This window comes from Dermochelys coriacea, chromosome 2, assembly GCF_009764565.3.
Source record: "Dermochelys coriacea isolate rDerCor1 chromosome 2, rDerCor1.pri.v4, whole genome shotgun sequence".
In the NCBI taxonomy this organism is placed as follows: domain Eukaryota; kingdom Metazoa; phylum Chordata; order Testudines; family Dermochelyidae; genus Dermochelys; species Dermochelys coriacea.
This window is the reverse complement of record NC_050069.1, coordinates 231,969,345-231,996,937: the sequence shown is the minus strand read 5'-3', so window position 1 is coordinate 231,996,937 and position 27,593 is coordinate 231,969,345. Positions and strand designations below refer to the sequence as shown.

At 39.1% G+C, this 27,593-nt stretch overlaps 1 protein-coding gene across 9 annotated transcripts in view; it reads right to left on the bottom strand.

The window, feature by feature from the left end:
* CACNB2 (calcium voltage-gated channel auxiliary subunit beta 2) overlaps window positions 1-27,593 on the bottom strand; it is a 425,865-nt gene that overhangs the window by 44,427 nt on the left and 353,845 nt on the right. For all 9 annotated transcript variants that reach the window (XM_043509401.1, XM_038391140.2, XM_038391138.2 and 6 more), the window contains 3 exons: window positions 15,461-15,583; window positions 9,648-9,784; window positions 3,440-3,516 (listed from right to left, as the gene is read on the bottom strand). In XM_043509401.1, coding sequence (XP_043365336.1) covers window positions 3,440-3,516; window positions 9,648-9,784; window positions 15,461-15,583 — 337 coding nt within the window. The remainder of the gene's footprint in view (window positions 1-3,439; window positions 3,517-9,647; window positions 9,785-15,460; window positions 15,584-27,593) is intronic.

The window sequence follows — 27,593 nt, the reverse complement described above, 5'->3', positions numbered from 1 at the left end:
ACATTTGCATCCTCTGATATCTGGGTCTCAGTGCACCAGACAGTTCTTAATTCACCACGGACCAAAATATATAAATAAATAAATAAATAAATAAATCAAACAGTACAGTAAGAAACAAAACTTGAACAATAAAAAAAAATGTAATAAACTCCGAACAAGAGAGTTTAAATAGCATTCACCACAACACTATAGAGCAGGAACTGGGGACGAACCACAGATCTGTGGCTGTGGAGCTGCCCAGAGTCTGGTCTTGAGTAGAGGGAGGAAAGAAGATACCACCAGCTGCTACACCCACTCCTATGCAAATTATTCTGAGTATGTTTAACTAAATCACTACACCACTCCGATAAAGACTCCTTTTCAAAGAGCATTAAGATGAATTTTTCTATAATACAAGGCATCTGTAGTAACTGAACAGCCAGTGACTAAGTAGTAAAATATACTCCTTACTGTGTAAGTAAATGCAATGGCCATCTCAAACAACATACAGGCTTTGACGTTCCAAGACTCTTCAGAAAAAGTCAGGGTATTATCAGAGATGGATGAAATATTTCAAGCTAAAAAATCCCCTCCCCTCAAAAGTCTTTTTCATTTTTGCAAAATAATTTGATTTTTTTAATCTGACAAATTGTACATGAGAAAGTTAGCTTGTTGGTTTTGCATTTGTCATTTTAAGGTTGTCTTCTTTGCTTTCATTTTTCTTCTTTGATCTTCATGTTAGTCCACCTTCTTCAATAGTAGTTACTGTTGTTCTAATGTACTTGGTCATCATTGTGATTTTGGGTCCTTTATGTTTGGTCATCATACTAAGTTGCCGTCACATTTATTATGTAGGCTATGAGGCTTTCATGGACTGATCTGACTGGTCCAGAAAGACAAAGTATCTCATTTTTCAGTATTTGTTCATTTTGTTTGGCATTTGTTTTTTGCACTGCAGGTTTAAACTAGTCAGCCTGGTAACATACTGTTTTTTTTTCAAAAGTGAAATTAATTCATCCTAGTTCTCATTTCTGCACATCATGGAATTAGTCCATATTTTGGTACAGTTGTCAATCTCTCCCAAGCAGAACGACCAGCAACAGAATAGCAGGAGTGTTGCAGGTCAGAACTCAGGTGCATTACGAGAGTGGAATGGGGTGGTATGCATTGTCCACTGCCATGCCTAACTCGCACACTGCTATCAGTTCCCCTCTCAGTATATTTTAGACAAAAATATGCAAAAACCAAATTATTAAGATACACCAGCAAGCAAATATTCACTATTCATGAGTATTTTCCCCAAGCCTCAATATGGAGGAGGCAAGCACAGTAAAATTAATCTCTTGGAAATACTGCTTCCTAAAAGCTCTGTTTAAAGGAATGCTTAAATACAGGGGCAGGGACCATGTGCTCAATAGGCTCAGGATGGAGGAAAATACCAGCTAAGTTGGGGCTCCTCCACACACCCATTTGCATTTTTGATAACCAGGTTGGCTCATCTCTGTCTCAAATTATATCTCAAATAATTCACTTTTCTGGCTACATTTTCAATTCTCTTACTACCAAAATCCGTAAAACATTCTATGATCATTAAATGAGATATTTCAAATAAATGGAAATATATTTGCTGATCTGCTGTACAAATATTTGTAGTATACAAAGTGTTTCATCCTGAAATATCACTTATCACTACAGACAAAGCCCAAGTGCTATAAAACTATACACAGATCACACTGCCTACCATCAAAATGCTCTGGGTGGAAAGTGGAAGCCTTAACAGTGCACATCAATACAGTTTAGGGTCCTCATACAACAAAGCACCTAAGTATGTACTTAAATACTCTGTTGAATTTGGCATGAAGAACAACTTTTTCAGTTGAAACATCAAAGTAGGGAACTGAAGTGAAATTAGCTAAAACATCAGGCTTAACACTACTACTATTACAAAGCCATGTCTATGCAGGCAAGAAAAGTGTGTTTTTCTATCAGATTATTTTATTTCATAATTTGATCATTTTAGCTGGTTGTATTGTAGCCTAGGCTCCATCGAAGCTAACTTGATTGGAAAACAAACTCTTTTTGCTTGTGTAGACAAGACTAAAGAGTGACATGAGGTTCTTATTGATTGAAAGTACTATGTACCTCTGTATCATCCAAAAGATAAAATATCCAAGCAATATAGGTTTCAGAGTAGCAGCCGTGTTAGTCTGTATTCGCAGAAAGAAAAGGAGTACTTGTGGCACCTTAGAGACTAACAAATTTATTAGAGCATAAGCTTTCGTGAGCTACAGCTCACTTCATCGGATGCATCCGATGAAGTGAGCTGTAGCTCACGAAAGCTTATGCTCTAATAAATTTGTTAGTCTCTAAGGTGCCACAAGTACTCCTTTTCTTTCCAAGCAATATAGTATCCCTTAACAGTATACTTAATAATATCCCTTAAAGTGCTAGGGCTTTAATACACTTCTATTGCTTAATTTAGTAGTTAAAATTATACAAAAATATTTTAGGAAGTTTAGGTATTTGAATATAAAAGAAATATTTCTTTTCAACCAACTAACATAACAATGAAAACTCTCTCTTTCTTTCTTTCTTTCTTTCTTTCTTTCTTTCTTGCACAACAACTCCTTAGGATTCTGTTCAAGATAACCGGTCATGTCCCAGTTTCTTTTAATTAAACTAGCTATTTTTAGCATGCTGGTGAAACTCATAAGTGCAATTCTTAATGCCACTTGAACATAACCTAAACTAAGTTCAAATGTGCCTGTTGGTGCTCTAAATGCAAAGAAGCATTTATTAAAAAGAATTCTGCATCAAGAAAGTAAAACAAATCTAAAAGAATTGAGTCATGATCTGTTTTGTAAAACCTATTAAAATTGTGCAAATAAAAGCTCCTGATGTTATAAAATTATGTAATTTGTGGTGTGTTTGTAGGACCCTAAGGATATTCCTGATTCAGCTCAGCACCTTCTTCTTACCGGTACTAGAAGATTATCCTCACTCATCAGGAATTGCTAAGGAGAAAACTTTGACTGTCTTAGTATAAAACAGCAACAGCTGATAAATCACACAACTTTAGAAGGGCACAAGTTGTGGAAAGGTTTAATTTCGTCTTATTTTTCCAGCCTAACTCCCCCCCCCACATCCCCTATGATTTTATAACATAACGTCATAGTGAAATCAAGACAGCAGTTGAACAGATTTGATAACAACCATATCACTGCAAGAACTAGCCAGGCAGAGGCAAGAACGAATTTGTCCAATTCCCTCATCTCCAGCACAGACGCAAGCCAGTCTCACATGGCAACACAACCACCTGCCACTGTGCCACAGGAGACTAAAAGTTAGGAAGACCCTTTCTCCAACTCAGTTTAAAACGTATAACACAAAGTAGTGTAAATCTTAAATGACTAAACACAATTCTATAAACAGATTGTCTAAAGGCTAGTGACCTACTTACCAGATGATGGAGGCGTTGATTTTCTGGAACTAGGTACTATGTCACCCAAACTGGATGATGAATTTGCTCCTGATTTACTAGAGTACACAAGAAATCAGTGTTAAAAATCTTATCAGTAGTAAATCAAGAATGTATTCATTCTCTCTCTTTCAAATTATCAAATGGGTCACTAATAAAGACAGGCAGTATTCCTGCTCTCAGTGTAAATTTATACTTTAAACAAAATGTATGCACACTTTGGGGACTGAGGGATTGTACATGTCAATTTGTTTCCATATTGGTCCAGTTTTAATGCCTAATAATTTATTCTGCTGGTAGTTATATCTACTAGGAAGATATACCTACTTTCATTGTGATCTTAATATGAACACTTTTGCAGTAAATCCATTGGACATACAGATTAAAATTTTTGCCTTCATATACTTTGTCAGAACTGCTGATAGTAGTACTCAAGGAAGAAAAAAATATTGTTTTCAAAAGCACACACACAAAATTGATCATCACTATGTGGAACTAGTACCTTTGGCAAATGCAAAGTTGGAATATCCACAGCTAAAAGTTCTGAATGGAAATGCCTCATCACCAGATGTACACCTTTTATGCTATTTGCTTTGGCTTTCCAATGGGCAATACCTGTTACTGTTCACTTCTTTTTAAAATGTTCAAATAAAGTAATAATGAAAACAAAATAATCCAAAACTCTGATGGAAAGGTCCTGTGTGTAGGGATGTGTGTGTGTGGGGGGGGGTGAGAGATAGAGAGAGCATTACAGGTAAGAAATGTTCCTTTTCTTCAAAACAGTGTAAATTACAATAGTATCCCAATTATACAGAAACTAAGAATCTCCAGAGATGTTTCTGGAAGCTTGTTAATTATTAATAAAACAAACACTTGCCTCAGATAGAAACTAGATTCACTCAGTAACAATATTAAGAAAATAAATTTTATTTACCTAGAAAAATAGAACAACTAACTGGATAACTGGTTTATGATTCATGGCACAATCCCACTAATTGACAGAGATTAGGAAGAATATTCCCCTATTAGCAGTTTGTGCCATAAATATTTTGTATAGGATTTCTTGCATCTTCTTCTGAAGAACCTTGTAGTAAATAGCATCAGAGACAAGATACTGGATTAGATGGACTAATGGTCCAAGGCAATTCCTAAATGTTTATGTAAAAGAAAAAAGATGGCTACATTTTCTTAGGGCTTTAGTTTTCTCCAGCATAAAGCTTGTAGAAAAGAACTTTTCCAAGCTGGACACGGAAATAATATCTGCAGAATAACTGACTGGTTAAAATAGAACTTTAAGATTACCTTTGTTGGGAATGAAGGGTTGATCTGCAATACCAGTTTATCGTTTAGAAATGTAGCGTAAAGTGGATCAGCAACCGGAGCCAGACACTCTGTAACTCCCACTTGGAGTTTGTCAGCTGGAGTGCCAGACTGAGCCTGTAGGTGATCCTTCCCAAGGGACTTCAACTGGAATGGCTGCCAGATCCCTCTGACACCATTTCCTGGCACACTTGGAGTCACGGGTAGGGAGGGATTGGAGTAGAAACTCCTGCTGAGGCCAATACAGAGGCTTTTACATGGTGTGATCTGGGCAAGCAGTTTATGGGGGAAATGATGAGCTAGGGCTGCTCAGCCACTCAGTGGGAGGGGGCCAGCCTAACTTAGAGAGACAGTGAGAGAAACTAGTGTATAGCAAGCAACTTTGGGCTTTTTTATTTTTGATATTGGGCAACTGTTTTCATGCAGTTAAATCTGGGTTTTTTATCCCGCTTGACTCTGGAGCTGCTTCCCCCCCCCCGAACTATGCCCCTCCCAGTGTCATAACACAGGTCCCCCATCATCATGACACCATGATTCTCACACTGCCAGCCACCCCTCCTCCCCTTTTTTGGTGCAGTTTTAGGACCAAGGAGGCTTGATTTTGTGTGGTTTTCCTGCTGGGAGCTGCAAAAGTTAGAAGCAGAACAGTTCAGCGAATCTCTGATTACCTCCCATTCCTCACAGGGGGAGTCTTTTTGAACTGCAGTGGGAAAATTGCATGGGTCAGGCAGTTCCAGCTCTGTGGAGACTGTGTCCAGCATGGAAGAGCCCCGATCTATTTATTTGCCCCTGTTTACACTAAGCCACAAAACTGGTCCATTTGAATTTGTAGATCTTTTTGGTAGATTCCTCCTGAGAAACTAGGAATGCAGAAATCTCATCTGAGCTATCTAGCTAACTAGTTTGTGCCCTCTAGGAGCCATGACAAAAGAGATCAAGATATGAAATTCAGAGACTTGGTCAGTAATGGCAAAACTTTCAGCCTCATAGGATTGGCCCCCACCATCTCAGACAGGAAAGGTTATTAAATCTAACTTGACCATTAGAGGACAATATGGCCACCTCATGCAGAAGTGAACACATCAATGTTCGCTGTAATTTGCACAAAGAACTTACATATGCCACCTGGGTGTCACAAACTGTCCTTGAACCATCATTAAGTTAGTCTTGGATGGCATGACAGACAGATATAAGGAGATACTTTCTCACTGTCTGGCCTGAAACTATGGAAGCCTCAGGGTAATATAATTAAGAATCTTATAGATTCATAGATTCATAGATACTAAGGTCAGAAGGGACCATTCTGATCATCTAGTCCGACCTCCTGCACAGCGCAGGCCACAGAATCTCACCCACCCCCACTCCTATGAAAAACCTCACCCATGTCTGAGCTATTGAAGTCCTTAAATCATGGTTCAAAACTTCAAGGAGCAGAGAAGCCTCCCTCCAGTCAACCATGCCCCATGCTACAGAGGAAGGCAAAAAAACCCTCCAGGGCCTCTCCAATCTGCCCTGGAGAAAAATTCCTTCCCGACCCCAAATATGGCAATCAGCTAAACCCTGAGCACATGGGCAAGATTCACCAGCCAGATACCCAGGAAAGAATTTTCTATAGTAAATCAGATCCCATCCATCTAATATCCCATCTCAGGGGATTTGGCCTATTTACCCTGAATATTTAAAAATCAATTACTTACCAAAATTCCATTATCCCATCATACCATCTCCTCCATAAACTTATCGAGTAGAATCTTAAAACCAGATAGATCTTTTGCCCCCACTGCTTTCCTTGGAAGGTTATTCCAAAACTTCACTCCTCTGATGGTTAAAAACCTTCGTCTGATTTCAAGTCTAAACTTCCTGGTGGCCAGTTTATACCCATTTGTTCTTGTGTCCACATTGGTGCTGAGCTGAAATAATTCCTCTCCCTCTCCTATATTTATCCCTCTGATATATTTATAGAGAGAAATCATATCTCCCCTCAACCTTCTTTTAGTTAGGCTAAACAACCCAAGCTCCTTAAGTCTCCTTTCATAAGACAAGTTTTCCATTCCTCGGATCATCCTAGTAGCCCTTCTCTGTACCTGCTCCAGTTTGAATTCATCCTTTTTAAACATGGGAGACCAGAACTGCACACAGTATTCTAGGTGAGGTCTCACCAGTGCCTTGTATAACGGTACTAAAACCTCCTTATCCCTACTGGAAATGCCTCTCCTGATGCATCCCAAAACCGCATTAGCTTTTTTCACAGCCATATCACATTGGCAGCTCATAGTCATCCTCTGATCAACGAATACTCCAACGTCCTTCTCCTCTTCCGTTACTTCTAATTGATGCGTCCCCAACTTATAACTAAAATTCTCGTTATTAATCCCTAAATGCATAACCTTACACTTCTCACTATTAAATTTCATCCTATTACTATTACTCCAGTTTACAAGGTCATCCAGATCCTCCTGTATAATATCCCGATCCTTCTCCGAATTGGCAATACCTCCCAGCTTTGAATCATCTGCAAACTTTATTAGCACACTCCCACTTTTTGTGCCAAGGTCAGTAATAAAAAGATTAAATAAGATTGGTCCCAAAACCGATCCCTGAGGAACTCCACTGGTAACCTCTCTCCAACCTGACAGTTCGCCTTTCAGTAGGACCCGTTGCAGTCTCCCCTTTAACCAATTCCTTATCCACCTTTTGATGTTCATATTGATCCCCATCTTCTCCAATTTAACTAATAATTCCCCATGTGGCACGGTATCAAATGCCTTACTGAAATCTAGGTAAATTAGATCCACTGCATTTCCTTTATCTAAAAAATCTGTTACTTTTTCAAAAAAGGAGATCAGGTTGGTTTGGCACGATCTACCTTTTGTAAAACCAGGTTGTATTTTGTCCCATTTACCATTGACTTCAATGTCCTTAACTAATTTCTCCTTCAAAATTTTTTCCAGGACCTTGCATACTACAGATGTCAAACTAACTGGCCTGTAGTTACCCGGATCACTTTTTTTTCCTTTCTTAAAAATAGGAACTATATTAGCAATTCTCCAATCATTCGGTACTATTCCTGAGTTTACAGATTCATTAAAAATTCTTGCTAATGGGCTTGCAATTTCAGGTGCCAATTCCTTTAATATTCTTGGATGAAGATTATCTGGGCCCCCCGATTTAGTCCCATTAAGCTGTTTCAGTTTCGCTTCTACCTCTGATATGGTAATATCTATCTCTATATCCTCCTTCCCATTTGTCATGCTACCATTATCCCCAAGATCCTCTTTAGCCTTATTAAAGACTGAGGCAAAGTATTTGTTTAGATATTGGGCCATGCCTAGATTATCTTTAATCTCCGCTCCATCCTCAGTGTTTAGCGGCCCCACTTCTTCCTTCTCAGTTTTCTTCTTATTTATATGGCTATAGAACCTTTTACTATTGGTTTTAATTCCCTTTGCAAGATCCAACTCTACTCAACTTTTAGCCTCTCTCACTTTATCCCTACATCTTCTGACCTCAATTAGGTAGCTTTCCTTGCTGATCCCTCCCATCTTCCACTCCCTGTATGCTTTCTGCTTCTTCATAATCACCTCTCTAAGATGCTTGCTCATCCAGCTTGGTCTACAACTCCTTCCTATGAATTTTTTCCCCTTTCTTGGGATACAGGCTTCCGATAGCTTCTGCAGTTTTGATTTAAAGTAATCCCAGGCCTCCTCTACCTTTAGATCCATAAATTCTTCAGTCCAATCCACTTCCCTAACTAATTTCCTTAATTTTTGAAAGTCAGCCCTTTTGAAATCAAAAACCACAGAAAGTTGTACTGATAGAGAAAAAAACATTTTGTTAAGTGAACAAGTATGTATAGTCCGGGATAGAAAAGCATTTTCCTCGAGAAAAAAGTATTTCCAGAAGTGCAGATTCTGCTTTCAGCTCATAAGTCTATCTCACCATTGTCTGTGAATTCTAAAACTAGTGTTGCAAATTACTAAATAGCTATAAAGCTGTGAAAACAAATTACAAAATGCTAAGAAATTCAGAGAGTCTGATTTTCAAATGTAAGTAAACTGCACTTTTGCACACCAAATTTGCATACACAGAAATAAATTTGCATTTGCAGTGGTGATATATGTGCAGTTAGGTATCTTGTTGGCCCTATCTATGTTCAAGTACCCAGTTTGCACACACAACTGTATATGTGCATACAAATTGGATGCACACAATTGTGAAACTCATCTCTGAAAATCAAACATTCAAAGTTAAGGCTGATAATATTTTTAACTCACACCATAACAACAATTTTCCTTAAATATATTTGATCCATATTAATTGAATATTCTTAATTGTTTCAGGTCATAGTTTGTTTGCCCGTGTTTATCTATTTTATGTATTTCAAGAGTGCCCATTACCTATTAAGGAAAGCTAAAGTACAGAATGAGTTTTGGATGAATTCATATTTTAAAACATTTTGTAAACTTTTAGGTCAAGATCTTGTTAGCTAAAATTCAGCACCAGTGATATCTTTACATGACTTGAACACCCCTGAAATTAAGGATTCACACTGGAAATGCTGATACAAACTAGTTAGAATTACTGTGTGGCTAATGCATAACTCAATCGCTTTGAAATGAGAGTGGTACATTGTCCTTATTTAGACCAATATTCCCTGCTTTTTCTTAACAGTAGCAGTGAAGCCAGACCACTAAAAATATTATTTTGTGACAGGTGTTCCTTAATTAATCCAAAATCTTCAGAGTTAACAATTAAATTAATTAAAGAGAAAACCATAAAGAAATATTGGATGCCTTGAATCTACAGTTATGATTCCTAAGTTAAACATCACAGTCAAAGATATTTTAAAATTTGCCTTTATTTTTATTACCTGGAGTAGAATTTTCCTTGCTTTGCCCTTTGTTCATGCTGTATCCTCATGTTTTCTAATTTGACTGGACTTGGTATGAATCCTATTTCACAGCCTTCTTTTACCAACCGACCTATCCACCAGTCATTGTTATACTTCTAAAGATATAAAGAAATGAAAAAAATACATGTATTACAAAAGAATATTATTGGTTCATTTTAGTCTCTTTTTTTTCAATTTGCAATCAGTTCTTTCTTGTATAATTCCTCTCCAGTTAGTCACTGCACTAGATTATTATGGCTATGAAGAGTCCTGGGAATTTTCAGAAATACATTTAAGAATAATTATAACTTGCAAACAATTAAAATGCACAAACTCTCTCTCCTAGTCTTCATGATTCTCCATCAATTTGAGTTCCCCTCCACTTCTCCAATTCAACCCTTTCCATTTTACAGGTTGTTCTCTATGCTTTTCAAATACCAGCATTCCTCCTTTTCTCCCACCTGGTCTCTCTCTACAGTGGACAGTAGATACTTCTTCCATTCTGCTCCTATCATCTGTAACACACCCCCAACTTCCTAACACTTCAAAGCCTGTCTCTTGAGGCTTATTTTTCCTGGACATAGCCCATGACTTCCAACTCTTTACTTGGCATATAAAACTCTACTCTGCAAAAATCACCCTCTGCTCCATCATATGCTCTGAGACTTTGCCATTCCCCCCCCCCTTATTCCTGATCTATCTGTATGGTATATTCTAATCAACTGTAACATATCCACATCAACAGACAAAATTGAGAAATATTTTATGATATTTTTGTATGAATGGAAAAGTTACAAAGTAGGTTTAGCATATAAGACATCCCAGTTAACAGAATGTCACTTTATGCATACATGTAACAGTGAACAGATCAGTTAGAGCCACGCTTCATTCATATCAGCTTCCACTACCACACAGCTCGGCAAAGCAGAGCTGTTACTTTTTATCCCTCACCCATTAGACTAACTTTGTTCCAGCATTTGATAGGTCCCATGTTCAGCTTTCTGGGAATCGTGTGCACATGCTATCAGGTGTTTTTGATCATTTATGAACAGAATGTATGAGTTTATTTTGGACTGAATTTTCTTTATCTAATACAAAGTTAATCGACTGATTCTGAAGTTTTGGTGCATATGAGATGATATATAATATATATGTATATATAATTCAATATAATATTAACCAATGTGCAGGAGTTAGAAGAGCAAACAGGATGCCTGGGTACCTTTAAAAAGGAAATAAAGGTAATTCAGAATATAATGGGAACAGAACAATGACACACACTGTTATTTAGAGTATTGTGTTCAATTTTGGTCACTTCTGTGGAATTTTTATGGTGCCTGAGACAAATTTTAAATTAACTTATTTAACTAGCAAGTAAACACAAGTCTGATGCTCGGTAATTATCCTGACTGTATAATGCTGCATTCATGCCACTGGCTCCTGTCTTTGTGAATGAGAGAACAGGTGAATCAACAGGAATAGTTGTATAGTATCTTTATAGGATGCACAGTAACTTCAAACGTGAACTTCCGAATATTAACTCTTTAAAGGACAATATGATATAGTGATATCTTCCAGTGGTAGAGATAGGAAAGAGCTACAGAAGGGCAATGAATATTTTTAGAAAATGTTTCTTCACACAGAAGTCAGTGGACAATCAGCCCATATATTCACTGCTGCAATATATCACAGTCAAATACTGTAACAGAATTTTAAAAAGGGACTTCAGAACATTGTGACCAATAACAGCATGCTAAAATTACTTCAATATTACAAACACTAGCAGAGGGCCTTGGCAGCAGGATATGGGTCCTGTCTGTGGCAGTGCAAAGGTGTGAGAGATTATAAGAGGTCAACAGTGTAAAAGCAAACAGCACTGGCCAAAGGGGTGTGGCCAGAAAGGGCACCAAATCAGCAACCCCCTCCACAAAAGGCTCCAACTGGCAGAGTATTGAATAAAACACTAACAGGAATTAAAGTCAACTTCTTTGGGGGAATCCTGACCAGACATGAAAGCACTGAAACACCACCCACTAACTAAAGGGTGACTATATGTGTGGTTTTTGGTATAGAAAGGTGTACTTTACCTCACCTTGTATCATATTTACAGAATTCAAGCTGAGGTTGGTAGAGAGGAAATGTGTTACTAATTCAATGTAAAGAATTGTACTACTGGAAAGGTTCATTTCCGATTGGGTTCTTCTTCCTTACTCAGGAGCAATAGATACTAATCACTCCTCAGAGACAGGACCAGTAGTCAGCGAGACTGCTATGGGTACCCGCATGGCCCCACAGTATGCCAACATTTTTATGGCTGACTTAGAAAAACACTTCCTCAGCTCTCGTCCCCTAACGCCCCTACTCTACTTCCACTACATTGATGACATCTTTATCATCTGCACCCATGGGAAGGAGGCCCTTGAGGAATTCCACCAGGATTTCAACAATTTCCACCCCACCATCAACCTCAGCCTGGACCAGTCCACACAAGAGGTCCACTTCCTAGACACTACAATGCTAACAAGCAATGGTCACATAAACACCACCCTATACTGGAAACCTACTGACTGCTATACTTACCTACATGCCTCCACATTTCATCCAGAGCACATCACACCATTGTCTACATCAAGCTCTAAATTACAACCACATTTGCTCCAATCCCTCAGACAGAGACTAACACCTACATGATTTCTATCAAGCATTCTTACAACTACAATACCCACCTGCTGAAGTGAAGAAACAGATTGACAGAGTCAGAAGGGTACCCAGAAGTCACCTACTACAAGACAAGCCCAACGAAGAAAGTAACAGAATGCCACTAGCCGTCATCCACAGACCCCAACTAAAACCTCTCCAATGCATCATCAAGGATCTACAACCTATCCTGAAGGGCGATCCCTCACTGTCACAAACCTTGGGAGACAGGCCAGTCCTCGCTTACAGACAGCCCCCAACTGCAAATACTCACCAGCAACTACACACCACACAACAAAAACACCAACCCAGGAACCAAACCCTGCAACAAACCCCGGTGCCAACTCTGTCCACATATCTATTCAAGGACACCATCATAGGACCTAACTACATCAGCCACACCATCAGGGGCTCGTCCACTTGCACATCTACCAATGTGATATATGCCATCATGTGCCAGCAATTCCCCTCTGCCATGTACATTGGCCCAACCGACAGTCTCTACACAAAAGAATAAATGGACACAAATCTGACATCAGGAATCATAACATTCAAAAACCAGTAGGAGAACACTTCAATCTCCCTGGTCGCTCAATAACAGACCTAAAAGTGGCAATTCTTCAACAAAAAAACTTGAAAAACGACTCCAACGTGAAACTGCAGAACTTGAATTAATTTGCAAACTGGACACCATCAAATTAGGCCTGAATGAAGACTGGGAGTGGTTGGGTTATTACAAAACCTAATTTCCCACATACTAATTTCCCCCTACTGTTACTCACACCTTCTTGTCAACTGTTTGAAATGGGCCACTCTCATTACCACTACAAAAGTAATTTTTCCTCCATTGGTATCCTACTGTTAATTGACTTGTCTCATTAGATTGACCTCCCAGTTGGTAAGGCAACTCCCATCTTTTCATGTGCTGTATATTTATACCTGCTCCTGTATTTTCCACTCCATGCATCTGATGATGTGGATTCTAGCCCATGAAAGCTTATGCCCAAATAAATTTGTTAGTCTCTAATGTGCCACAAGGACTCCTCATTGTTTTTTCATTTTTATCATGTTTTCCTCTTTCCCTAGTACTACATAAGGTTGTAGATAAAATGTCAATGGACCTGAGTTTTCACCTCCTGCTCAAACAACATATTAAGGACCAAGAAAAGTTCAAGTAACTTTTTTCACTCATTGTCTTTTATCTTTATCCATCTGTGCACCAGAGCCTGGCTAGGACTAGAAGTGCAAAGGACAACATAATGAAGAAAGGCTGCTCATTCTCTTTGGGTTTCTCTTTCAACTGACAAGAAAATACTGTTAAAGAAATCTTTGTGAGATTAGTAGCTCAGTTTTGAAATTTGGGTAGGATCATCACCACAATTTAGCTTATCTAAACAAACTGAGTCAAACTTTTAAATATTTTAAGTACATGTGAAATCAATTAAAACTGAAATCGCAGTTTTGTATGACAGTATTAGTTACAATCCCATTTGGTGGGTACATGTGAAAAATGCTGAAGTGTTGCCATGATTCTGTTCCTCAAAATTCTTAATGCAAATCCCTTTGTGTCACTGAAGATATTATATACGATAAATTATAGAGGATTTCAGACAAGATTTTTTTCTTCATCGTGCACCCTTTGAATCTGAATTATTCCCTTTTATTTATTTCATGTTCATGGGAAAATTAATCATTAATCACCAATGTAAAATGGACTAAAATCTCTATTTATTGTTCCCTTTCCCTAATCTCTGTCTAGCTTTCTGTCTATCCATTGAGAATTCCTTTGGGGATGACTGTTCCATGAATGCTGGGAAAAGCACCTACTCACCTCATAGATACTACCATTAATAACAACAACTGAATTCCTTGTCTCTCCGCAGGACTGAAACTTCGGATGATTTCAAAGAAGCTCGAGATATTTTTACACATGTAGAGACGAATTGTTGCAATCATTTTTATGCTGACTCCCAGCTTTTCTGCCTCTTCCACAGTTAATGACAATTTCAATGGAGGCAGATCACTTCAACAGTCAACCATGATACCAAAGAAGCAATTTTGCAAAAGCATAGCAGTTATGCTTACAACTAGCCTGGACAAAAAATCATTATACAATAACAACAATGCATAAACACCTCCCATTTAGTGCTATCCTGCAGCCTTAATAAACAGAAATTTGTTTATTAAAACTACTGCATCAGTGAGTAATAGGAATTGTTGTGCCCTGTCACAAGTGTCTAATTTTGGGGGCTTTTTGGAAGATCACCTTGGGGCAAAAACACCATGGGGCACACTGCCAGGGAGCTGGGGACTTAGATTCAGGAAATAGATTCAGAAGAGAGCAACAGAAGCCTGTACCAGGCGGCTTCCCAGAGAAAGTTTTAAAATTATTTACTTCAGATGTTGACCTTCCACATTTTTTTCTTGCAAGTAGGGGAGAAAGAAGGAAGATTTGTGGGTATGAAACTTCCTTTGTACCTGTGTAAAAATTTTCCAAAAACTGATTGGGAGAAAGGATAGACCAATGGCACAGACAACGTGATTAGACAGTCACTTGGGAGGCTAGCATAAGCATATTGATAGTTATTACATTGTTTATTTACTGTCTAATTTCTTTAACAATATATTTAAATGCTATGTATAATATAATATAATTAACTGAAATCAATGAAGGTATACCAGGAAAAAAAACAGGGCAAAGGAATTTTTTCACAAGCATTAGAAAGAAGTAACTGTTGGCTGCTGAATCAGAACCAATCCCTATAGTGTGAGGACAGTGAATCCCTGCATATTACATAATTGAACATGCAGATTGCAGAACTAGATTTGTTTTAAAGCCAACAAAAGTGATACAATCATCAGAGATCATCATCATTTTCTTTTCAAATGTTATGGATTTGAAGACAGAATGTGCAAGAGATCATATACAATGGGCACAATATTTCCAGGAAGCTACAAATTCTGTTGCATTGTAAACATTTTGGTAATATTTGTACAATGCTTTGAAAATGTAAAGTGCTATGTTAATGTTAAGTGCTATTATTGTTATTATTATTATTAATAAAATAGTGAAAACAGCTGCAAGTTTTACTTACTTCTTTAACATGGAGAAAATCTTTTGCTTCAAATGAGATGGCCATGCCTGGAACTGGGACATCATCATCATGTCCTGCACTATAGCCGACATTTGTCCGGACTGCAAATGCAACAGGTTTTGTCTGCAGGGCAAAAGGTAAATAGATTTTGAACTTTTTCTCTCTCATACCTATAGAGTCAGATATAGAGATATTGATATATATTCCTGGAAGTTAATTCTCCCAATTAACATAGCAAAAACCACATGCCATAAAACTTATGAAATATAAGAACTGCTCCACTCAAAATATTTTTTGTTCACAATGTGACCATAACAGGTATATTCTAACAATTTCACCTGAGAAAAATAGTTAGTTTAGTTTAGTTTCAAAGCAATAGAATCATTATTAATGTTCATGTAGAAATATAATTTGAAGGTCTAAATTTTCTAAAACGACTAGTGATTTTGGGCATCCAGAAACTGAAGCACCCAAAGTAGCTTGTCTTTACTGAAATCTTAGGTCAAAATGTCCATTTACACCATACATAAGGTACAACATGTCCTTAAAAGCTCACCATCACAGTATTACATTGAGAATTAGACGATCCCAAGACTTTTCCATCCGTTAAATAGCCCAGCACTCTTCTCTTGGTGCTTAAAGTGTTTCCTACACTGAAAAGTACCTGTATAAAAACAGCATTCTGAAGTTCCATGTTTATTTTATCTCAATTGTTACATATTTTCTCGTTTTTATGAATGAAAGGATGTATTTTTAGCTACTAGCACTGCAGACTCACTCTGGATCTCAAAGTTCATTTTAGCTAATGCGTTAATACCACTAAAACATTCTTCAGTCTAATTCTGCCCTCACTTACAAGAGGGTTGCAAATTTAACCATGATCAGAAGTTGATTGCAATTGGAACGCTCTCATAGCTTTTGGCTTTGCATGCAAAAAGGAGAAAATACTAGAGAAAACTTATTTTAAAGTAAGCAGATCTGCAGTCTACACTTATGTGATTATGCATTATGCTTATGTATAATATTATGCATTAAAATATTTTTGAGATGAAATGCCCTTAAATATGCAAAGAGGGTTTGATTCTATGCTCTGTGGCAAATTGCTGGCACTACTATGATGGGTCCCGCACTTTCTCTTCTTCTGTGGGGGAGGGTTCAGGGAGCCATTTCTTGTCCCTGATCTGGGGTATTAACTGTCCCACTAGTATCCCAAAGAAGTGGAGTGGAGAGGGAGGGACCTGGGCCCGCCCTCTACTCCAGTTCCCAGCCCAGAGGCCCTAGGGATAGCAGCAAACCACTTGAACTAGTGAGCTACTAGTGAGCTCCAGCCCTTCAGTTTGTGGGGCTTCCTGCACTCTCTCTGCTTGAGCCAGGTTTCTCCCAACCCCTTGTGTCTGTGGAGTCCCTCTGCTCCGCACAAGCTGGGTTTCCCTTTACCTAAGGCAGTGGTTCCCAAACTGGTTCCACCGCTTGTGCAGGGAAAGCCCCTGGAGGGACAGGCCAGTTTGTTTAGCTGCCGCATCCGCAGGTTCGGCCGATTGCGGCTCCCAGTGGCCGTGGTTTGCTGCTCCAGGCCAATGGGAGCTGCCGAAAGTGGCGCGGGCCGGGGAATGTACTGACCGCCACCTAGGGTCTTGGTCTTCTGGCCCGCCACAGCACTTATCCAAACTCTGCTCTCCTACAAACTGCTCTCTGCTCCAACACCAAACCACTCTGCTCCAACTGTCTGATTGAAGCAGGGGTTTTTTATCAGGTGACTGACTTCAGGTGTTATAATTGGCTTCAGGTACTCTAATTAATCTATAGCAACCTTTCTTTCCTCTACAAGGAATAAGGCTCTCATCATCCTGGGGCTTACATATATCCCCTCTATCACCCTCCTGATGCCCTCTGGCCATGCTGTATCACAGCTCATTTAAGTCAATGGTACAGGATCAGGCCTAGAGAGCATATCTGTTGAGTAAGAAGGTGCCAACTTTACCTAGTCACTTCCCAGAGTAAAACCTACTTTAAGTTTAGTGGTACAGTAAGACTAAGTGACAAAATATAACAACCACTGTTAACAAACAATTAAATGTAAGAAAACCTATGTAAATGCAACATTAATGTACACATTTTAAAAACCCAAGTCATGAAAGTCAAAAATGTGGATTCCCAAAGCAATGTTAAAGCAAACATTATCCAGGTAGTAGAAACTCATTCACATTAATGACTACTCCTGGGGGAGTTCTGTGTCCCTGCGTGTGTGCAGAATTCATGTACCCCACAGTTTTCTTTGCTTCCCCACAGAAAAATGACTTCTGATGGGGAAGCAAATGAAAGCTGCAAGAGCAGTCACACATCCCTCCCTGGCAGCATAGGCAAATCATTTCAAGGATCCGGACCAGCCAGTAGAGACGAAAATCATAGGACGGGGGGCTGGGCAGTCATGCATGCGAGAGAGAGAGAGACACACAAAGACACTCTGTCCCTCTCGCTTGCTATTGTGGCATGCTTGGCATGGAGGGGCAGAGCTTTGGCTTGGGACAGGCTCTGTCCCTTCAGGTAGAGCAGAATGTAGCAGCCTGCCTGCTTAGAGAATTGTTCCCATTGTCTTTGTGAATTCCCCCAGGAGTATAAAATAGGTATAAAAGTTTTAAGGCTCCTTTACATTGTCAGACTGGCGTAAAGGACAGTATGGCCTTATAAATGCTTAAAGTGCTTTAGTGATTAGAACTGGTCTAAATTTTTGGACTGAAAAAGTTTCCTATCAAAATGTGCTCCATGAACTGTTTGCTACTGACCTTTCTGGAGATGGTGAATTTATTCCCCAGCCCTCATTTGCTCTTCTGTTACCTATGATGTAACACTGAACATATGGCTGAATATATTTGTTGACTAATAACTAGAAATAAAGGACCAAACTTAGTTACATTACTATTAGACAAAGGATTTCCTTCAATGCTCCCCACTCCCATTTGCCATCCATTGTATTGTAGTTTAAATAAATTATCTAAATAATTGAAACCAGCATGATTGTATTGCATTATTTTTACAAATAAAATATGCAGAATTTTGCAGATTTTTTTTTTGGTGCAGAATTTCCCCAGAAGTACAATTCAACACAGAGTATAGACTTTTCTGATTTTGTACGCAAATGAACAAATAACATATACAATCAAAGAAATGGCATAATAAAATAATTAGTTTATTTAATTTTACAGGTGCAGCTTACTTTTGATTATTTTTGGTAATGCATATTTTACTAATAAATGTTCTGTAGGCTGCTGTGTAATTCACTAAATAATAATTGTGGGTTTCATTTAAATTTCTCCAAATTATTATCCAAAATCTAAGCTTTAATCTAAAAAGGGGAGGGGAAAAGAGCCAGATCTTTGGGGTCGGGTCAAACTATGCTTGTTGCAAGACTCAGAGTGGTTCTGCCTTGATCCTTGTCCCAACCAGAGCCCTGAATAATTTAGAACAGCCTAAATTATGCCACCTACAGCAGTCTCCTAGGGCCTGTTCTGCTGGCTTAGAATCCTTGTAGCCTAGGGTACATTAGAGTCCACTTCCTCTGCTCCAGACCATGGTTTTGGGCCACTCAGAAATTCCCCTGATATCAGGAGTCCCCAGAAGCCCTGATAGCCAGCTCTCTGTTCCCTTAGTGCTGCAGATCTGCCTCAAACTCCCTAGTCCTCCTAGTTGCTAAAATAGTTTCAAAGTGTGAACTGGAGATAACTGATGCCCTATCCATCTTAATAGAGTATTAACACATCTGTGTGACGATTTCAATGTCAGCATTAACTATCTGACTGCTGATTGTTTTAGCAGAAGAACAAAGTAAACATGACTTATAGACACTATAGACACTTCTAAATTTGGAGACAGAAATTGGGGTAAGTTACAGTGAGTAGCTAATTGCTGTAAAGTGTTGCTAGGGTGATGGATGAACAATTCAACACACTGCATCCCAAGTATAAAGATATCACTATCTCTGCCCAAAAAAGAGAAGGGAAAAAAGGCAAAGCATCCTAACCCCACCGCAAAAGCGTCAGCTGCCTGAAACCAAAATCACCTGATACATTTACCAGGATACCAAAAAGCCCCTAGTGCCCTATCCAGGTTTTCCCTGACATATTGTACTATCACGTAACTTATTAGTACTGGCTTTGCAGCAGTATAAAATAATAGGATTTAATATAAAAATAAATAAACAATACTTGGTATAGATATTATTCTATGTTGTTTGGATTGGAAAGGGAGTTGGGCCATGAGGGGGAGAAGGGTCTCTGCTGCTTAATTTAGGCCTAATGTACTGTATATTCTGTGAGATACATGATGTTTTGCAAGAGTAAAGGAGTCTCAGTAATATAATGCTTCACTGCAGGCCTTACCTATGATATCTTTGCTGAGAAGTGGAGTAAAACAGATGTTGCTTTTTGTGAGAATTACTGGTTTGCACATCAGCAAAGTGGCAATTAGGGGGACTGTACTGTACTTATGTAGTATTTTCAATTATTTATTCCATTAAAAGTAAAAGTTCAAGGTAGCTGGGTTACCATGGAAACTTTATTTCAGGTCTTAGAACATAAGAACATAAGAATGGCCATACTCGGTCAGACCAAAGGTCCATCCACCCCAGTATCCTGTCTACCGACAGTGGCTAATGCCACATGCCCCAGAGGGACTGAACCTAACCGGTAATGATCAAGTGATCTCTCTCCCGCCATCCATCTCCACCCTCTGACAAACAGAGGCTAGGGACACCATTCCTTACCTATCCTGGCTAATAGCCATTAACGGACTTAACCTCCATGCATTTATCCAGTTCTCTTTTAAACCCTGTTATAATCCTAGCCTTTCACAATCTCCTTGGGCAAGGAGTTCCACAGGTTGATGGTGCGCTAAGTGAAGAAGAACTTCCTTTTATTTGTTCTAAACCTGCTGCCCATTAATTTCATTTGGTGGCCCCTAGTTCTTATATTATGGGAACAAGTAAATAACTTTTCCTTATTCACTTTCTCCACACCACTCATGATTTTATATACCACTATCATATCCCCCCATAGTCTCCTCTTTTCCAAGCTGAAAAGTCCTAGCCTCTTTAATCTCTCCTCAGATGGGACCTGTTCCAAATCCTTAATCATTCTAGTTGCCTTTCTCTGAACCTTTTCTAATGCCAATATATCTTTTTTGAGATGAGGGGACCACATCTGTATGCAGTATTCAAGATGTGGGCATACCATGGATTTACATAAGGGCAATAAGATATTCTCCGTCTTATTCTCTATCCCTTTTTTAATGATTCCTAATATCCCATTTGACTGCCACTGCACACTGCGTGGATGTCTTCAGAGAACTATCCATGATGACTCCAAGATCTTTTTCCTGATTAGTTGTAGCTAAATTAGTCCCCACCATATTGTATGTATAGTTGGGGTTATTTTTTCCAATGTGCATTACTTTATATTTATCCACATTAAATTTCATTTGCCATTTTGTTGCCCAATCACTTAGTTTTGTGAGAGAGTCTTGTACATTTAAGATCTCAGTCGTACTGTTGCAATAAAGTAGCCTTTAAATATTTAATTTTCCAAAGAAAAAAAATGGCACCTTTATGTGATCTTAATGTAACTGCAATAGCACAACTTATCTAAATGGGCAACCTGTAAAGAGTTTTGCAGTTGGAAGGATGAAACCATGAGCTTCTTTACAGGTGTGGGGTGTCAGGATTGTTTCTATAGCTAGGTTTTAATAGGGAGTTCCACTGGCAGTAAATATAGGAAGTGGGGTTCTCGGGTGGGATTTATATCAATGTGCAGTATAATGATGCATATATATAGTAGGAGTTAAAGTGAGATCATTAGACCCAATAATTAAAGGAAAATTTGTGCATACTGGGGCTCAAAGAAAGGCATCTGCTTGACTCCTCCTGATGCTACCTTTACAATAAGTGGGAAACCAACAGTTGCTGGATGGATGTGTACAGTCATTGGAAGGCTGAAATTGGTATCACTTAAATATGTGCATACTTAAACTGGTAAGGAAAATAATAACTATCAGGCTGCTTGAAGAAGTACTACTCAACAAAGTTAAGGGTTATGATACCTAACCCTTAATAATTTCTTGACACATTTTCCCCCAAACTTCACAAAGTGATTATAAATCATAGAATCATAGAATCATAAAATATCAGGGTTGGAAGGGACCCCAGAAGGTCATCTAGTCCAACCCCCTGCTCAAAGCAGGACCAAGTCCCAGTTAAATCATCCTAGCCAGGGCTTTGTCAAGCCTGACCTTAAAAACCTCTAAGGAAGGAGATTCTACCACCTCCCTAGGTAACGCATTCCAGTGTTTCACCACCCTCTTAGTGAAAAAGTTTTTCCTAATATCCAATCTAAACCTCCCCCATTGCAACTTGAGACCATTACTCCTCGTTCTGTCATCTGCTACCATTGAGAACAGTCTAGAGCCATCCTCTTTGAAACCCCCTTTCAGGTAGTTGAAAGCAGCTATCAAATCCCCCCTCATTCTTCTCTTCTGCAGACTAAACAATCCCAGCTCCCTCAGCCTCTCCTCATAAGTCATGTGCTCTAGACCCCTAATCATTTTTGTTGCCCTTCGCTGTACTCTTTCCAATTTATCCACATCCTTCTTGTAGTGTGGGGCCCAAAACTGGACACAGTACTCCAGATGAGGCCTCACCAGTGTCGAATAGAGGGAAACGATCACGTCCCTCGATCTGCTCGCTATGCCCCTACTTATACATCCCAAAATGCCATTGGCCTTCTTGGCAACAAGGGCACACTGCTGACTCATATCCAGCTTCTCGTCCACTGTCACCCCTAGGTCCTTTTCCGCAGAACTGCTGCCGAGCCATTCGGTCCCTAGTCTGTAGCGGTGCATTGGATTCTTCCATCCTAAGTGCAGGACCCTGCACTTATCCTTATTGAACCTCATTAGATTTCTTTTGGCCCAATCCTCCAATTTGTCTAGGTCCTTCTGTATCCTATCCCTCCCCTCCAGCGTATCTACCACTCCTCCCAGTTTAGTATCATCCGCAAATTTGCTGAGAGTGCAATCCACACCATCCTCCAGATCATTTATGAAGATATTGAACAAAACGGGCCCCAGGACCGACCCCTGGGGCACTCCACTTGACACCGGCTGCCAACTAGACATGGAGCCATTGATCACTACCCGTTGAGCCCGACAATCTAGCCAGCTTTCTACCCACCTTATAGTGCATTCATCCGGCCCATACTTCCTTAACTTGCTGACAAGAATGCTGTGGGAGACCGTGTCAAAAGCTTTGCTAAAGTCAAGAAACAATACATCCACTGCTTTCCCTTCATCCACAGAACCAGTAATCTCATCATAAAAGGCGATTAGATTAGTCAGGCATGACCTTCCCTTGGTGAATCCATGCTGACTGTTCCTGATCACTTTCCTCTCCTCTAAGTGCTTCAGGATTGATTCTTTGAGGACCTGCTCCATGATTTTTCCAGGGACTGAGGTGAGGCTGACCGGCCTGTAGTTCCCAGGATCCTCCTTCTTCCCTTTTTTAAAGATGGGCACTACATTAGCCTTTTTCCAGTCATCCGGGACTTCCCCCGTTCGCCACGAGTTTTCAAAGATAATGGCCAAGGGCTCTGCAATCACAGCCGCCAATTCCCTCAGCACTCTCGGATGCAATTCGTCCGGCCCCATGGACTTGTGCACGTCCAGCTTTTCTAAATAGTCCCTAACCACCTCTATCTCTACAGAGGGCTGGCCATCTCTTCCCCATTTTGTGATGCCCAGCACAGCAGTCTGGGAGCTGACCTTGTTAGTGAAAACAGAGGCAAAAAAAGCATTGAGTACATTAGCTTTTTCCACATCCTCTGTCACTAGCTTGCCTCCCTCATTCAGTAAGGGGCCCACACTTTCCTTGGCTTTCTTCTTGTTGCCAACATACCTGAAGAAACCCTTCTTGTTACTCTTGACATCTCTTGCTAGCTGCAGCTCCAGGTGCGATTTGGCCCTCCTGATATCTTTCCTACATGCCCGAGCAATATTTTTATACTCTTCCCTGGTCATATGTCCAAGCTTCCACTTCTTGTAAGCTTCTTTTTTATGTTTAAGATCCGCTAGGATTTCACCATTAAGCCAAGCTGGTCGCCTGCCATATTTACTATTCTTTCGACTCATCGGGATGGTTTGTCCCTGTAACCTCAACAGGGATTCCTTGAAATACAGCCAGCTCTCCTGGACTCCCTTCCCTTTCATGTTAGTCCCCCAGGGGATCCTGGCCATCTGTTCCCTGAGGGAGTCAAAGTCTGCTTTCCTGAAGTCCAGGGTCCGTATCCTGCTGCTTACCTTTCTTCCCTGCGTCAGGATCCTGAACTCAACCAACTCATGGTCACTGCCTCCCAGATTCCCATCCACTTTTGCTTCCCCCACTAATTCTACCCGGTTTGTGAGCAGCAGGTCAAGAAAAGCGCTCCCCCTAGTTGGCTCCCCTAGCACTTGCACCAGGAAATTGTCCCCTACGCTTTCCAAAAACTTCCTGGATTGTCTATGCACCGCTGTATTGCTCTCCCAGCAGATATCAGGAAAATTAAAGTCACCCATGAGAATCAGGGCATGCGATCTAGTAGCTTCCGTGAGTTGCCGGAAGAAAGCCTCATCCACCTCATCCCCCTGGTCCGGTGGTCTATAGCAGACTCCCACCATGACATCACTCTTGTTGCACACAAATCATAGAAGACGTAGCTGTATGGCAAGTTTGAAGTTTTAAAAATCAGCTATTTCAATCATCTGAGTGAAGACGGTGAATGATTATTAGAACATAATCCTCATATTAGTCATTTTCATGAGTCTATAACACAAAGCCACATGGGATATGTTGAAAATACAGTCTAGACAACACAGCCTATTGGCATGTACTCATATTCATTGTGAAACTAACTTACATTTTCTTTGGAACAGACCTCACAAATGATGGGACCTTAGCCAAAGACAAGAATACGTAGCCCATTTTTACAGACCCATTAGCACTCTCTGAAAATCAGAATTTACCATTTAGGGACAGTATCATCATTCCTCTTACCCACACCAGTAGCAGTTCTTCCTTACTCAAGCCAACAGTATGTGAAAGTAGTTGCAATAGTTGCCCAAAATAGTTCATTCTGCAGTTAAAGCAAATTACAACCTTCCACAATAGCAACAAATAAATAATGCTGAACTCTTGTATAGTCATGTCCTCACTCTTATAGTTAAACCAGCAACATGGAGTGAAAAACTGGCAAACGATATTCTCTTTTTACTCTATCATTTAGGAATTATTTCTCCTTATCAGATATTTGGAAATATTCCAACTAGTTGACTTGGGATAACAAGTCCCAATGTGGGGACAAGACAGCTAGGGTAAAGAGATTCCATTGTCTTTCCCTATATTGTAAAAGGAAGTTGTGAAGTTATGCATGAGTAGGTGTGAAAATAATTGGTTGAAACTTCAGGTTTCACTTAAATGGTAAAATTTTTTTTATGTAACTTGCACTTGCTTCACTGGATTCAATGTAAAAGTCAAACAAGAAGTATGCATATGAGATTTGAAAACAGGCATGTGTTCAAAGAAGTGCACAAAGCACTATGAAATTCTGATCTTTTGCACTTTCATGATCCATTTTTATAACTCAGATGACTAATTCAAAGCCTCTTATTGTATTAATTCCTACCAGCCCACCTTCTCAATCCTTATCTATCTTTCTGTAGCTCTACTTGTCTGTATGATTCTTTTGTTGCCCTGCAACTTCCAAGTAACAATTCTGTTAATAACTGGAACACTTTGGATTCTTTGAATCTACCATTTTAAAAGTTGGCACATTTAGGTCAAATTGGAGTGAGATGGAAAAAAAACAGGTGTTAGGTCAGAACTACCGTAACTCCTGTTTTTTTCCATGTCAGTCCAATTTGACATAAACATGCCAACTTTTAAAATGGTAGATTCGAAGAATCCAAAATGTTCCTCAGTTATTCTTTCAATCACAGCTTATGATTTAAAACTAAAATTGTACTGTCAACTACTGGTCTTTCAAGGCCACATGTCCCAAAAAGTGCCTGACCATACTACTGTGAAATGACTGGAGACTAACCCAGCTCATTTGCTTATCTTTTCTTTCCTGGAATAAGTTTGAATTGCTATATCCAATATAGCTTATATCATTTCCAATCTATATCCTTTACACTCTACAGAATGGAACCTGTAGATCTTTTGAAGGAATCTGATTCCAAAAGGGACAAACATAGGAAGAGATATCCAACAGCAAAGGGCTAATATATATACACATATGCCTTTTCTGATGGTGAGCATTTTAAGAATTATGTACATGTGCCTTTTTTTCTTCTCTGTCAACAAGATGCCAGAAATCACTAATTAATTTGACAATCATACAACTATAAAATCATTAAACATATCTTTTGCATTCCTTTGTCTGTCACAAAAAAAAAAAAGGAATTTAAGATGAGCCCTCAGCACTCAAGGATCAGTTTGGAATGAAACTCAAACAAATATCAGTCTGTTTTTAAAACCCAATATGCTTGTTGAAATAGCCACTTGTAACTATAGAATCAGTTTTACAAGCTATTGTCTAAGATGTGGGAATATTTCCTTTTTTGAAACATCAATAATAGGTTAGAGTTATAAACATTAATTATCTAAGATACTGTTCTGAAAAAAACTATAAAAAGAAAAATGGTCTTTTTCCTTAATTAATAGAAACCCTGCCCCCCATCACTAATACTAGGCCAGCATACATAGCATGTGAACATTTTCCTGTTGATTCCTGCTTGTTCATTGTGAGAACTTCTGCATAAGACAATTTATGGCCTGATTCTGTCACGTTTGCTCATACTAAGTAGAATCTTCTTCAGAAAGCAGTCCATTGAGATCAAGGGGACTAGCCACAGAGTAAGTCTCTACTCAATGTAAGCAAGGGGTGGCAAAACCAGGCCCTTTAATGGTGCCTGGATTTCATTCTTAATATTTAACTAATTAATACCCAGAAACAGTGGTTCTCAACCAAGGTACATGTACCCCTGGTGGTACACAGGTTTTCCAAGAAGTACATCAACTCATCTAGATATTTGCCTAGTTTTACAACAGGCTACAGCAAAAGCACTAGCGAAGTCAGTACAAACTAAAATTTCATACAGACTATAACTTGTTTATAGTGCTCTATGTACTATAAATTGAAATGTAAGTACTATATTTATATTCAACTTGATTTATTTTATAATTATATGATAAAAATTAGAAAGTAAGCAATTTTTCAGGAATAATGTGCTGTGACACTTTGGGATTTTTATGTCTGATTTTGTAAGCAGATTTTGTTTTTAAGTGAGGTGAAACTTGGGGGTTTATAAGACAAATCACTCCTGAAAGGGGTACAGTAGTCTGGAAAGGTTGAGAACCACAGTCCTGGAATATCAAATTGATTTCTGGCTCTTGATTAACCATCAGCAGAACTTGCTGTTTGTCTTTTGTACTGCCACAAAAGCTGCATCAAAGATGTAGCATCAGCAATTGGAAGGCATAGACCACCATGAAGGAGGATTTAAAACAGGTCAGCAATTACAAAATAAAAAGAATATTCTTCCAGGTCTAGACTTTTCTCCAGGAGAAGATCGATGGTAGAGGATCTACAATTGTCTGATAATTTAGGGTCTGATTTAATTCCTATTGAAGGAAACTAAAGGACTTGTATCAAGAGCCCAGTGAAGAAAGAGGAGGCTATAAACACTAACCAAAGGAAAGTGATGCATCATAATTACATCCACTATTTAATATGAAGTATTGGATTATAACATGATATCCTAGAAGACAGTTTTTCAATGATACTGATGAATTTAAAAACAGACATACACCTTCTCCCATTTTGTCTAGCTGAGAGGCAATTGACATGAACTGGTTTCTTTGCAGCAGTAGAAATAAAAAGAAAAATGTGCAATAACTGTGGTTCTTTGAGATGTGTCTCCCTATGGGTGCTCCACTCAAAGTGCATCATCTTTCATCAGAGATTTCTCATAGCACTATCCGTTTGGCCCACACATGCTTGCCAGTCAGCTTTGTGCCCTGTGCCATTGTTATATAGCACTGTGCATGCAAACT